Raw genomic sequence first — 14,722 nt, forward strand, 5'->3', positions numbered from 1 at the left:
TAATAATTAGCGATTCACTTACCCCGACAATTATTGTGAAACTTAACACGCACGTAGATAAAGTATCAAGCAATGATCACTTAACTAGTTGCATATTATTTATTTGCCAATCATTATGTTGGAAGGTTTCATGATATATTATTCTCTTTACACGTAAAATTAAAGAAAATTTGGCAACACAAAAGTAGAACACTCGCGGTTGAAAAACACTGTTCCGTATACTATAGGGGGCGGTGAATATTATACTTGCCCGTTTATGAGAAACGATGTCAGATTGTGTGAAATTTCATTACAACCGAATAAATCTTCAAACATATTCAAAACTTCAACAACATTAAAAGTAAAAAAAAACATAATACAAAATGTTGAATGAAAAAAAAAATTCTAATATTATATCACTTTATATTTAAAAATATCTACACATAGAGTCAGACCAAGAAAAGAATATAATCAATATTATTTGATAACAATTATAATTTTAAGAAAATACCCCTAAGTATTATAATATACCTATAGGTAGATATCTCTATAATAAAACAATGTAAAGAAATATTTAAAAAAAATTACAGAAACGTCCACAATAAAAAATACATAAAAAGGCCTTGATAAAATTTTGGCGATTTTACGAAATTAGTACAGGTCATCATGTTTTAATTGAAGTCACGTGTATAAGAATCTTTAGCCGGCTCTCACATCTAAACTCACCTCGTCTGCCGCACAGCCATAAATCAAACCTTCCAAGAATGTCGATCCGGTGTCGCATATGAAGACCGCTCACATCTACAGTCACACGTAACCTTCGAAACGCATAGATATTTGGATGCGGCGATCGCCGAGCCGGTATAGGAATGACCAATTCGTAGGTGTTTGTATGCGCCCTGACATCTTCGACTCGCAGCCCGAGAAGCGTGCAATTTGTCATTTTGTGCAACCGTAGATGTTTTTTTCAAACTAAAAAGTCGCATTCGACCAATCTGCAGATCCATTTGGCAACGTGTGTTTTGTGAATAACAATAATGTCACATCGACGTATTCGACACGTTGCAGGCGAGATGAGTTTTGATGTGAGAGCTGGCTTAGATCTGTCATCCACAAGGATCACGTTTTGTAGTTATATCAACCACAAAATGTCGTCATCCAAACGAACTCTTACGTGTATTTCTAGAAAATTGTATGTGTGTAAAGAAGTCGTCAAAACGCAGTCCGTGTAGGATTAGCCCAAGACTGCAGCGTTTAATCTGTAACGAATTAAATTTCTTGGACTTCCTCTTATCGAATCAATAAAGATCATCATTAAATAATGCAAAATTATTGCCGCTAGTAAAAAAAAAAATAATCACAAACGATAATATTTTATATATATAATTATTACATCAACTCCACAATACAGAGGATAAAGATTATATTCCCAGTCTAGAATAAAAGACGTGTATTGGCACATTTTGAAGTTGACAACACTTATTAATTACTACATTCATTTTGTTGAATCTTACACTTAAGTTTCCTAAATTGTTTGACAACATGGTGACATATATGATTAATTTTATTTGTTATTATAATTAATAATTTTAATCAATAATAACTCTAACTAGCAATGGAATAATATATGAGAATATTTTTCTACACTTCGATGCTAAAATATTTACATTACTTAAATAATATTTTATTATACACTGCATACTGCGGGAGATAAGATAATCTGCATATTGAATACCAATAATGTTTCAATTCAAGACAGTAACAATATTAAATTACTTCTTAATTTGCCTGAAATTAAATAGTGAATACATAGTGTAATCTTTCTAAGTTTGAGCCTACTCTGGGTCTTAGTGAAAAAAATTTTCACCACCCCCTATGCACACAGCGCCGATTATGAGATTCACTATTATAAAAATTCAAAGACAAAATGTAACATGTGCATGGATTTACTTTTTAACTATCGGGATGATAACTGTTTACACGTAAAAGTGCCGACTGTCTCGCCAATCTCATTCTCCAAGAGTAAGAGTGACACGATGTTGTCATTGTATAGTATTATTTGACAGGTAGTGAAAATCGGTTAACCTTAAAATTAATCTTTGCGCGGTGTAGTTCGTTTTTTTTTCGCAGGTTCGCCGCTATCATTCTACTGCGCAGGCATCGAACAAACCAACTGTCACATGAAAATTCAGAAGCTTCCGAACTTTTTTGATTCATGCATGCAATTTTGCAACTTGCATGATGATACATGTTTACACATGCAATTTCTTGTTATGGTCGCGATAATATGTACTGTCAGCAGTAAATCCATGCACGTGTAAACATGGTATAAATATTGTAAATAGACTTCTCTTTAGAAATTCAGACATTTTAGAGTTACTAGTTTTTATCTTTCAAAAAACGTTGAAGAAGTTCATTGAATAAATCAAAGCGTATTTAATAGAACTCCATTACCGAGTGTTCTTTCACCGTAATTCAGATATATTATTATCGAATAATACGATTTGATTTAACCGTTGTTAAAATAACACATTCTGTTTCAACGACGAGTTTTAGCAATATTTAATTGAAATATTAAAAATAATTTCTTTTATGAAACATTACTCACGCAAATGCAGTGTCCAAAAATTCATTAATCTAAAGATAGTTTAAAAAAACACTATTATCAAAATTGTAGCATTGAATTTTAGATATTTTGTTATGAGCATAATATATTATTAGAATTCTGGGTAAATTTAATATAATATTACTTATCGTGTTTTAAAATTTGAACTGCATAAACCCAATCAGTCAATTTTGTTATTGTTTTTATAATTTATCATTACTAATAAACAACTAAAATGTATAATAACAGAGTAAAAACTCATATTGATGAGGAAAAAACAAAGGAAATTTATTGTATTGGTTAATTACACATTTTTTGTTAACTGACCATTAATTAAAAATCCAATTTATTTTGGATAGTCCAATGAATAGGAATCGAGTGTTTGGTAATTCACGTTACTTTCATTTCTATCACAATCTCCTTACATATTAAATTGATATTAATGATAGCCGTGTAAGCCTGAATAGAATCTATCGAGTAAATGCAAAAACTGAATACTTATTCATTATTAATTTATAGTAAACATCTAGAATAGAACTTCATCAAAGTATTGGCTTAAGAATAATAATTAGGTTCTGTCAAATAAAACAAAAAAATATATATAATATATTTATAACGTGACATTAAAACTAAGTTTCGTAATGATTTTATTAAAGAGATCCTTTTAGAAGATATTTTGCACAATACTACAACTATAGTGTCACAATTCAAAATAAATTTGAAATAATCAATTTATTACTAATACAACTCGACAGTACATAAATCTGACAACATTTTCAGTACTTGTCTTTTTTTTTTTTTTTGTGATGTGACAGTTTAGTTTTGTAATTTTATTTTTGAGATATGACACTTTAGTTAAAAGATTACAATTTGTGACCTAAGTCTATAAAATAAAATTATTTACTTTGAAGAATTTATCAAGTTACGCATATTTTACGAATGTTTTAAATAGTGAAGCAAAATTACGGCTATGTGAAATTCTAATATTTTTTGTTACCTTGTCTTAAAAAAATAAAGGGGTTTTTAGATACCTACTATTCAGATAATCTCATTTTTATTTGATTTTTTTTGTTTAAATATTATAATATAAAATCTCTCACTATAGATAATATCGTAATTTATGGCTACAAAAATGTGGGGTGACGACGACAGGGCAAACCTATGGCAAATACGGCGAGTCCAAAAAATATTTTATTTTACAACGACAACCTATACTTTGGACATTATTTTGAGAGTGACTAAGATTCGTTGAACAAGTAGTGTATCTTGCACCATATTGTTTTTGACACTGCCATTTTAACCTAAAACCAAAATTATTGACATTATAAAGACCCAAAGATACGTCTTTTTTAACATACTAATATGTTTTATTAAAGAACAAAAAAGTAAATTAAATAAAAAATGTATTTTTGCCTGTAAAACAGGTCAATAAAAAAGTGAAAGGAATAATTAGTTGATATGAATAAAAACATTATAGTTTAAATTGGCTAGTATAGTATCTATTTCACACAGTTATGTGAATCAATGAAAGAAATGAGTTGAGGGTAAATTTGTAACGAGGGTCAAGTAACATAATTGTTTTGAATTATGTCGAATCTGTCTGAATGTTTTAATATATGCATCGCCTTGCATCGAACACGTCTTCTACAAAATTAAATATAGGTCATGAGTGCAAAGGTTTTGAAATACAAATAACCTGACCAAACTTCGATACGTTTACCCTACACATAGAGAAGTGCTGAATTTCATCAGAATCGTAAATAATAATATATAAATCGCAAATAACTTTTGGTGAAAGTTAATTTGCGTCGAAAACAAAGTCAAAAGTCCTTAACCTAACCTAAAATTAATAATCACAACGAATTTAGTCCGGAGTCCAAAACTTGGTATACACAATAAACTAAAAATTCATCAGTGACATAGCGGTGTAAGACGCTGCCATACTATTGAGACTGAGAGATACCAAGTGTTAGCAAAACGTTTTAATGTCATAATTGTTGTTATATTCATCCACGACTAAGTGCAGACTGTATACCGAAGTAATATTGCAATGTACAAACTTTGAACAATCAACGTTAATTATGTAAAATGTATAGAAAACGTTCTAATGAAACAATATAATTTTAATAGTTTTTCTATACATTTAATCAAATTAATTAACAAACTTTGCACATGTGTCATTGTTCTAAGACCAGAAAATCTGTTTAAATCGTAGCCAACTTCGTGTGTCATATAATATATTATATACCGCTTAAATGCTTATGGGAAACAGTCTCTCATTAGCGATGGCACGACAGCTTCTTATACCTTGATGAATTATAATAATATATGCAAATTTCACAATGAAGGTAGTACAACAATGATAATTGGAATCGATTAATTATTAAGCCTTACGCAAAAAAGTGAGCAAGAGGTGGGGGGGTTCCCCGTGGGGATTCATGGGGGGTTTAAATTATTGTTGACTGGTCTAAAAGGGATGGCGGACACGAACCAGTGGATCGCTTACTGAGAGCAGACGCATACCAGACTATGAGGCTTGAGCCATAGTTTGGATTGCAAATCGTCCATGTGCGTTTGGATGTGTTTAAGATCTGTCATTACTGCAAAGAAAAATACACAAAAATTAGTAACAATAATAGTGATATTCAGCCATTCAGAATTGAAATGTCACAAGTCCATTAGAATATGAACATAGTACTATTTTACGCCGGTATTTTTTTAAATTATTAATAACTTGAAGGGACTGGAATATAATAATATCAATGCCAAAGTTATATAAAAAATATGGAGCCTAAACGTATGAAAATAATAAGAAAAAATTTACACTGGAAAATACTGTAGTAATTTTCATAAAAACAGGATTACTGTTTTTGCTTTTTTCTTCCATACAAAAATGGCACTGGCAAAACTAAAATTGCTAGCGAAAACATAGAAGGCTCCACCTGGAAGAGGATTCAACATCTATTGTCAATCTTTGTCTGGGTTAGCAAAATCAACTGATTTAAAATTCAGTAGATACCGGTATTTTATGTCAAAGCTATTTCGATGAATATCTTCAGGCAATAATACTGCCCTGCTAAGTAAAAAGACAGTATTTTTGATTTTAGTTTAATGAGAATCCAATTTAGTTTAAAGTTTCTCATATCATGTAAAATTATTGGATTGTTTTGAATCTCTAATTATACAGTATATTTATAAAGATTATGTCAAAACAAGCCAATAATTTTACATACTATGTAAAAGAGAATATGTAGCTTGGGTTCTTATTTCACTAAAACCAAAAACATTCTTTTTACTTAGCAGGGCAGAATATAGTCAACCACAAACCGACAGCAGGTGGAATGTGCAGATATCGCACACAGGCAACTAAATTTCAATAAAGATACAATTCAAATTAATCAGATTCTATGTGTTTTTGATTTGATTTGAACAAATTTAATCAAACTAATAATATATTGTTTTGTCCCGGGGTCGTCACGTCACAAGTTTTCATACACTTAGATCCTTTGAGATACAAACTAAACGGACGGATTGCTTGACGACATTTCAATTCCTTGGCTAATATTATAGGCGTATAAAACATTCCATGATCATATTTCAATAATCCGCATTCACTCCCAGTTGTAGCGTTAAGCCCCCTATCTCGTCACGTTGTGCGCACCTGTACAGATACAGATACGCAACGAATTTCGAATTTTATAAAATTATTTAAATATATTATTTTTACAAGGCATGCTAACAAGTAAAAATATATAACCAATGCAGAGCTAAAGTGAAGTATGTTACTATATCTAATGTTGATATAGGTAAACCACTATTTAAAAAGAAAACAAAATCACTAATTATGTTTTAAGATTAAACATAATATGCAAAATCTTTTATTTCTTTTTACAAGCCATGGAGTCTAATGAAAGTAGTGTAGTAGCAGTGGCGATAGGTGGAGGTAGGCTGTTAAGATTCAACGTAAATAGTGCACATTAAACTTTATCAGTCATACTCATTTGTTGTCATTGAATTAAGAATACAATTTGCAGATAGGTGCAGGTTAGTTTTTAAAATTCTTCGTAAAACAAACCATAATAGTTTAGGTATGCTATGGACGATCGCACAAAATGGTGCACACTTTTTCAGTCATACTTATACGTTTTCGAATTATGAATACATATTACAGATGGCGGTGGTTAGTTTTTTTAAATTCATTAAGCCAAACCAAACTATAATCTATAAAAAATATTCATCTATCTATAAAATATCTAAAATTATGAATGGTTTGATGGCATGATTTTAGATATTTTATAGATAAACGAATATTTTTTGACAATTATCTAATATGGCTTAGATTAGGCAGGGTTTAATTGAATTTTAAAAACTAAATGAAAACAAATACATTTGACTGACAAAGTTTTGTGTGCACTGTTTATGTCTGATCTTAACAACTTACCACCTCCCTTCGCCACTGTGTAGTAGTAACAGTGAAACAACCACAAAAACATCCTTAAATTATAATTGATTACAGTATTGTAATTTTCCATTTGAATGGTTTTTTGCAACCTGGATTTCGCCTTTTTATATTTCGGTATTTTCTGATACATTCGTCAATGGCGAACATACAACTGACACAGAATATCTACTTACTGTTTATAATATATTAACTAAATCAATATAGCAAAATATCACAAGAGGATAAATGCCATTTTCTGATCCTTCGGCACGTTGATTTATTACCAGTAAGTAACTATAATCTATGTCAGTTATACAATTTGCCATCGGTGAGTGGACATAGTGTCTGAAGATGCCGAAAGACGAAATCCAGATCGCAAAAATTATTCAAGTAGAAAAGTACAAAACTTAATTAAAATTTTTAATACAATTGTTGAAAAATATTACTTTTGTACATCACACCTAAGAAGTCACCTAAAAAAAGTTGAGTTTCATCTTTTTTTAAAATTATAAACGAGTCCCGTTGATATCAAATAGTTGGGTTTAAAAATGTATCGAGATAATATGCCTATAATAAATGTATAAACTTTTATAATATGTAACAAACGCCACTTTTGCTCTGACACCATCTACACAAAATTCATAGGTACCGAAAAATACAAGAGTAGTCACAGAAATTTGACAATATGTTAAAAGCCACAAAGCAAGACAAAAGAATTAGCTCCAAAAGCACTGCACCATCTACACAAAATTCATAGGTACCGAAAAATACAAGAGTAGTCACAGAAATTTGACAATATGTTAAAAGCCACAAAGCAAGACAAAAGAATTAGCTCCAAAAGCACTGAAACAATCGATATACTATACCGCGTACACTACTATCTTCCATTCTGTCGCACATAGTCTAGTCTAGAACAATTCCATCAGTTCGAGTCAAGCCGGCTCGTTCGCAAGCCTACTTCTGCTTCCTCCCTTGTTTTAAATAAAAAAGCATTTAATTTTGCTTTTCATTTCATCCCAATTAAGAGATTATTATTATGTTCATATGGTGAGATCACAAACAATATCACAGTGTGACTCACCATTAATCATATGGACTTGTGCAAAAGAGAGCCAACTACAAAAGTTTTGCTTTGAGAATTAAGGTATTTTAAATATTTACAATCACAGGTTTCACACATAGATATACAAATTTTAAGAGTCAGATGTCATGCTTGACTGCCGTTCAATATGAATAAAGACAGACACGACTAAAGAGTGGCAGAATTGAGAAACACAAGTAATCCTCCAATATATTCTATCCTACATAGAACCAAAGCTAATTGCATTTCATTTGAATTTCAATCGGAATTCGGATGGATTTTTATCTTGCGTATGAATAAATGAAATACAATACTATAATTGCTTAAATTCTGTGTAACTACAATATACTTGACTATTTTGACGGATGCCACACACATTTCTCAAGTCTGTCACTATTAAGTTACGGCGCATGTTAGTTAAGTTAATTGAAGGCCGACATCTCTACATCTGGCTGTAAGTTGTTAGTTGGTTCTTTTTTGTACAAGTTTACCCAGTGGAGTCATCTATTTCTAATATCTGTCAAATGGAAAATGGCCATTTTGAGCATATTTTTTTTTACAATCTTGCTTGTTTATAAATCTTTTCAGATTTAATTATATATAACAACAAATATTAGAAAAAGAAGACTAAATTGTCATATTGAGTAAAGGGCTCAGGATGAAAGTGAATCATGTATATTTTTTTATTATCCATTTCCACTCTAAGCGGAACATATCGACAAATGAGAAAATATCTAATTACATTTTAACAAAAATTTAATTTGAATAAAAATGATAAATCATTTATCACTCAATCTACAATATAAAGTATATATTTTGTTTGTTTGTTCGTTGCAATTTTGAAATTTTTTTCAATATTAAGGTCGGTACTGACTTGAGCAAATTAGCGCGCACAAACGCTGTGCATGCAAATTTGCTCATGTCAGTACAAGGTCAAATTTACATACGCGTACGCTTTTGCATACAATTTTTTAATTCACACGAACGTTCGTACACGTAAACCATTCGTGGGCACAAATTTGCTCAAGTCAATACCAACCTTTAAGACTAAATTTGTTTCTTTTGAATACGATTTTAATTTGGTGTCCTCTTGTCTAACATTTTCCTGTCAGAATTATTTTGATTTTGACATGCCTAAAATAAACAGTTATTTTGACATTATAGTTTTGTTAATATAAATGTTTATCCGGGTACTTCAGCTAGTAGCTTATAAAATAAAAGTAAAAAATTGACATGATACACTTTAGGTTTAAGATATGTGCAAAGATAATCACTCAACGCCACTGACAAGTGTAAGTATACATATACCATAAAATGGAGAACATTATTTTGCCTTTTTGAATACACAAAACTTTACTTGACAGATTTGACAAGGCTTGACTTATTTGAAAATATTTAATTTAAAGAATATATTAAAATTAAATTAAAGGTAAAAATACATATATTATTATGTTCTCCATTTCATAGTTAATTAACAATGTGAAAGACAAGACAACATTGAGAAAAGTTATACCAAATATACACAAAAAACAAAACAGTACTTGTAACATGAAAGTATTAAAACAAACAATTAATGAGACAAAATATAGAATGCGATTAAACCACTTATGAATGTATTTTTAATGTATTGAATAAAAGTCTAAAATTTTACATATATGATATTTAACTCAATATTTTTTAATTCAGTCATGAGCATATCAGCTGTATAAACCTATTGTGTCCGAAATATCAATTCGGACATACTTAGTTTATAAATTATAATATTAAAAAGTTTACCTACTTCATCATTGTATATCATTGTATCAGAGATAAAACTCATTATAAATGCAATAGTTTAACATTGTACTTTATGAGTTTTACATATAAGTTTGTGTTAAGACTGTTATTCCACATGAATCATTGGTGGTTATTATATGATTTTTTACACGAAGATGTAATCTAATTGACTGATAAGAAGTTGCGATTGATTATGTCGGTACTAACTGTGGTCCCGGATAGTAGTACGGCGGCGGTCTCTCGTATTCAGCAGGACCGTGGTAGCGGGGGGGGCCACCGGCCGGATAGTCCTCCCAGTGCCTGCCGATTTCGAACACCGTGTTATATTAACTCCACATAGATAATCTAATTATTCCAAGCAGATACATCAAATGACATGGCAACAATGGTACCCAAGATACAATAATACAATACAAAACAAGTGTCAAGAAGAATAAGAAGAAAGATAGATATAATAAAATACTCCATATTTAATTTGCCACAGACCATCTGGGAGATCTGAGAGATGCTGTTTAGTTAACCAATTTGCACTTTATATGAGAAGTGATTATTAGCTATTTACATACTAACATGTAAGTCACTTTTAACTGAACACTATTTTTGGAGAATGCTATGTATAGATTGAGACATTTTTTTGCAAACAGAGATAGAAATGGATTCTTAAATACGGAATCAACAAAATTACATTAAGGGCTCGATGCATAGTCATAGTTATTTAAATAAGACAGCTTATGTGTTAGCCAGCCAATTATTGGACGCATAAGAAATGACAAATAATAAATCTCTTGGCAACGAAATTGAAACAAAAGTGACGGCAACGGCTGTCACCTAATTACATATTCTAAACAGAATTTTAGTAAGTATAATTATATCTACTATCCAAATGATAGAAATCAAATGGACATTTATTGTACATATGCGTCACTGATGTGCTGGTGTACTTAAAGTTCAAAAAATATTGTCCAAAAATGGGGGCGACTTTTATTCAAGGTGCATGCATTTATTCAATTAAACATTGATAAAGCAACCCTTAAGTATAGTTATTTAAAGTTAATAACAATTATTTAATTTATATTAATTAAAAAAATATTTCAATAATTCACGAATCGTAATATCGTAATCGTAATTTAAAAAATGTCAACTCTTGAGATCACTGAAAGTAACATTACCATGTTTAATGGCTGTTTTGCATTTTGCTATCTATTATTGCACTGACATCTATGCACAGAATAAATAATTAGTTAGTTTTTCTTTTCTAGACAGTTTGAAGGTGTCGGTGATATCTGCGACATGACAATGTCAATTGTATGGAATATTGTGGTGAATATTACTTGGGAGCCATGTCTGTATAGCGGGCGTCCTGTGCAGAAGGCGCCCGCGGCTCGCAGTCCCCCGACCGAGGTCGGCCACCCGCACGACCACCGGCTCCGCGGTCACCCCGACGTCGTCCAGATACTTTTTCTGCGTGCTGCGAACTGGATGAACAAACATAATATATCAGTCTCACTTCAATGTATTATTTATTTTACCCAATAGGATCACACGATTAGTGCACTAAATTATATTTTACACAGTGAAGTGAATTGGCAACGATACGTAATAAAGTTATTTTGTTGCCATAAATAGAGTTAACGCTCATTTCACGTCATTATGGTTACTATAGATGCAAAACACACAGTAAGCAGTGTGGCAAGGTGTGCAAGTTGAGCAAATTGCTTCGTAAAACCTCTTGCAACCATCAGACTTCGCCACGCCATTTCTTGCGAGCTTTGCGCCTTAGTTTCAGCTTATAAGTAAAATTGTTAGGTAACTTCAAAAAAACTATACTGAACTCATTATGCAATGGGCCCTAAGACTTTCATCTGAGTCTATTTTTTACACAATTCGACTGTTAACGAGTAAATTTGGTATAACTACAAAACTGCAAAAGTGCATTTAGCACGAGTAATTTAATATCTCAATTTTAATAATGTATTATTTCAATTTCTAAGTTTAAAAAATATATTATTTAATTTAACCCTGCTCCAATTATTTTATAATGGTTAATCAAGGGTTATTTGCAAAAGTCATTAAGTCCAATAATAAACAATGTTATTAGTTATTATGTTAGAAGATACATAATCATTATTATTAGCATTCGACATTTCATGAATGGAATTAAAATATTTCGATAACTGCTAATTAATTACTAATGGTTTATTCTTGAGTTCTATTTTGACTTAATGGTTTTTGCAGCTGAAGAAAATTGATGTTTGTAGAAGAAAATATCACATCAGATGAAAGATGGAGGTATTAATTTTTTTAAGCAGATTAGTAGAACTCACACTCTTGACAAAAATAATTAAATTCACAAGTGTTTTAATAAGATTATTTAAAATAAGCTTCATTTCAAAATTAAGAACGAAATTAAATATTTAATTTGACAAAATAAAATAAGGAAACAAATTTCAGATTACTTAACAAAATTTTGAAAACTGAATAAGCCAACTACGAGATATCACAATATTTAATGTACATATATTTAAAAAACATAAAAAAAACATCTGGAAGAACTAAAACAGGATATAAATGATATTTCAAAGAAAAGATAGAAAACATGAAAGGGGAAAATAAAAACAGATTGAAACTTTTGTTATTGACTTGAAAAAAATTTCAAAACAAAATGAATGCCGGAAAGCCTTTTGTCTTAAATAAAGCATATTATTCAATGAAACCAAAAGATAAGTAAAATTATAGATAGGGGTTACTTCATTTAATGGGGATGAAAAATTGGTAAACATTTTATATGATAAATATAATATAAAGTTTCAAAATTAAATTTATGTCATTATTACATTTTAGCAAATATTTGCAGGTTCTACTTATAAAATAGCTAATTGTTATTAAGTAATTTGTGCTTAAGTGTAAAAAAAAATTTGTGTCGAAATAACAAAGACAGTTAGGTCCGGTATGATTTTGTTGGACTTGGCTGACTTTGTAAATTTACTTGCGTCGAAAAAACAGATATCTACAGCCGACGTCATTTATTTGGAATTGGCTGACTTTGTTCCTAATGTGTAAAAAAAAAAACACAAAAAGGAGTGCGTAAGAGTATGTGATCGGAAAGGGTGTAGGTACTATTTTATTTAATGGTGGATTATTATTATTTTTTGAAAGATATATTTAACAAAACAATGGTATTTTGTTGAGGTCATAATTTCCAAAAATGGTCAAGTCCAATTTAAACTCAATTGTATTATGTTCTAAAATACACTATAGATAAATAAAAACTTAATTCATTCTAGTTAAAATTTGGACTTAATCACTTTTGAAAATCATCAAGTGTAGAAAAATTCATAAACTGTATGCATTAATATATATATTATTATATACGTAATATAATACAGTAATACAGTTGCCATATCAAATTTAATATATGGCACCTGAGGTATTTTAAATTATTAAAGAAAACAACATTTATTTTTAATACTGTAAATAAAAAAAACCTGAATTTAATGGACCTACTTAATGTATTTGCAACATTAATTGTTGTATCAGCCGTAAAACTCATCAAGTGCAACATTAAACTATTTTATTTAATAAGGTTTAGCTCTGATACAATTATTATCTAAACTTGTGAACCAATGAAAGGTGCCAATTGTAAAGTACAAACGCACAAAAAAAATATTATACCAGAGGTAAAACTCATTAAGTTCATTGTAATTTTTTGAAACTTAATGAGTTTTACACATGATACAATGGTATGAAGTGTTACCGATACATGTAAATGGGACCATTGAACCATCTCGTCTGGGATACCTTACCACCATTGGAAATGGTTAAAAATATATTTCATAAATATACCAAATATCAACAGAAAATTCTAATACACAACAGGGATAAAAGAAGCACTATGACTTAATAATATAGAACCAATCAAATAACATTTTGTAATTATAGATCAAGTGAAACTGACATTTTTCTGTGTTATCTTGGCACAATTGCACATTATTCAGAGCTCCATTAAAGGGTATGTGACTTAATATTTTTTCCTGATTCAATTTTCCTTATTTAATTCAAATGTTTTGATTAAAGTTGTCATTCACATTTATTTATTTTAATAATACGTTGCTTGAAATACACAATGCGTTCTAGGCATTAGATCTGAATTGAGTATTGATTAATTAATTTTATTTCAGTGATCATCAGTTTCAGGTTTCGAGAGAATTTACAAGCTTGCGGGAAAAAGTAAGGACTGTCTGGTAGGGGTTCTTTGAGATTTGACAAAATTTTTAAGGCGTTCTACCAAATAAAAAAGATTGAGAATCACTACCTTATAAATTTGCAGACCCAACATCGATTTGATAGGTTGTTATTGATTTTTACCCATATAAATGTTTATGAATAATAAAAGAAATTATAATCGTAGCAATTTCGATCAAGATACAGCATTATGTTACAAACTATGTTATGGCGATACAATGTTATATTGTCATAATGTTCAGTTTTATCCCTGATGTTAGAAAATTGAACACAGAGAAGCACATAGACCATGCACCACAATAATCAAAGCCAGCGGTAGCATTGCAAGCGACATCTGTCAAAAGTAATGGAGTCGGTACCGTAAACCAATTTGGCGGACATCGTCAGAACAAACAATTCCAAGCCCCAATCTCCATACGGTAGATCTGTTAACTATAGTTGTTTTATATCCATATCAAGCCGATTCCTTGCATTTATATAGTTATTTGCGTCAACTTTCCAATTTCAAAAACATCCAATCATTTTATGTTGCCAAATCAAGCCAACTCCTCGCATTTATTTCGGTCAACTTTTCACTTTCAAAAAAGGATAAATCCTC

The 14,722-nt window shown here is 30.4% G+C and overlaps 1 protein-coding gene across 1 annotated transcript; it reads right to left on the minus strand.

Annotated features, from left to right (window-relative positions):
* Nucleotides 1-3,393: 3,393 nt before the first annotated feature.
* Nucleotides 3,394-14,641, minus strand: LOC147070008 (uncharacterized). Its single transcript, XM_085949367.1, has 4 exons — nt 14,484-14,641; nt 11,214-11,357; nt 10,090-10,182; nt 3,394-5,184 (listed from the first exon to the last, which is right to left on the minus strand). The coding sequence occupies exons 1-4, from the start codon at nt 14,503-14,505 to the stop codon at nt 5,087-5,089; spliced, it is 357 nt and encodes a 118-aa protein (XP_085805493.1). The 5' UTR covers nt 14,506-14,641; the 3' UTR covers nt 3,394-5,086.
* Between the last annotated feature and the right edge of the window lie 81 nt (nt 14,642-14,722).

Source organism: Rhyacophila brunnea, unplaced genomic scaffold, assembly GCF_057557595.1.
Source record: "Rhyacophila brunnea isolate RB1 unplaced genomic scaffold, BYU_Rbru_1.0 scaffold_22, whole genome shotgun sequence".
NCBI lineage: Eukaryota > Metazoa > Arthropoda > Insecta > Trichoptera > Rhyacophilidae > Rhyacophila > Rhyacophila brunnea.

Excerpts from the sequence above, each read along its gene's own strand:
- LOC147070008 (XM_085949367.1), bottom strand. The coding sequence starts at position 14,505 with ATGTCCGCCAAATTGGTTTACG. Across the intron at positions 11,358-14,483 it reads GTCCGCCAAATTGGTTTACG|TTCGCAGCACGCAGAAAAAG; the intron begins GTACCGACTCCA and ends TTGTTCATCCAG. Across the intron at positions 5,185-10,089 it reads TACTACTATCCGGGACCACA|TAATGACAGATCTTAAACAC; the intron begins GTTAGTACCGAC and ends TTTTCTTTGCAG.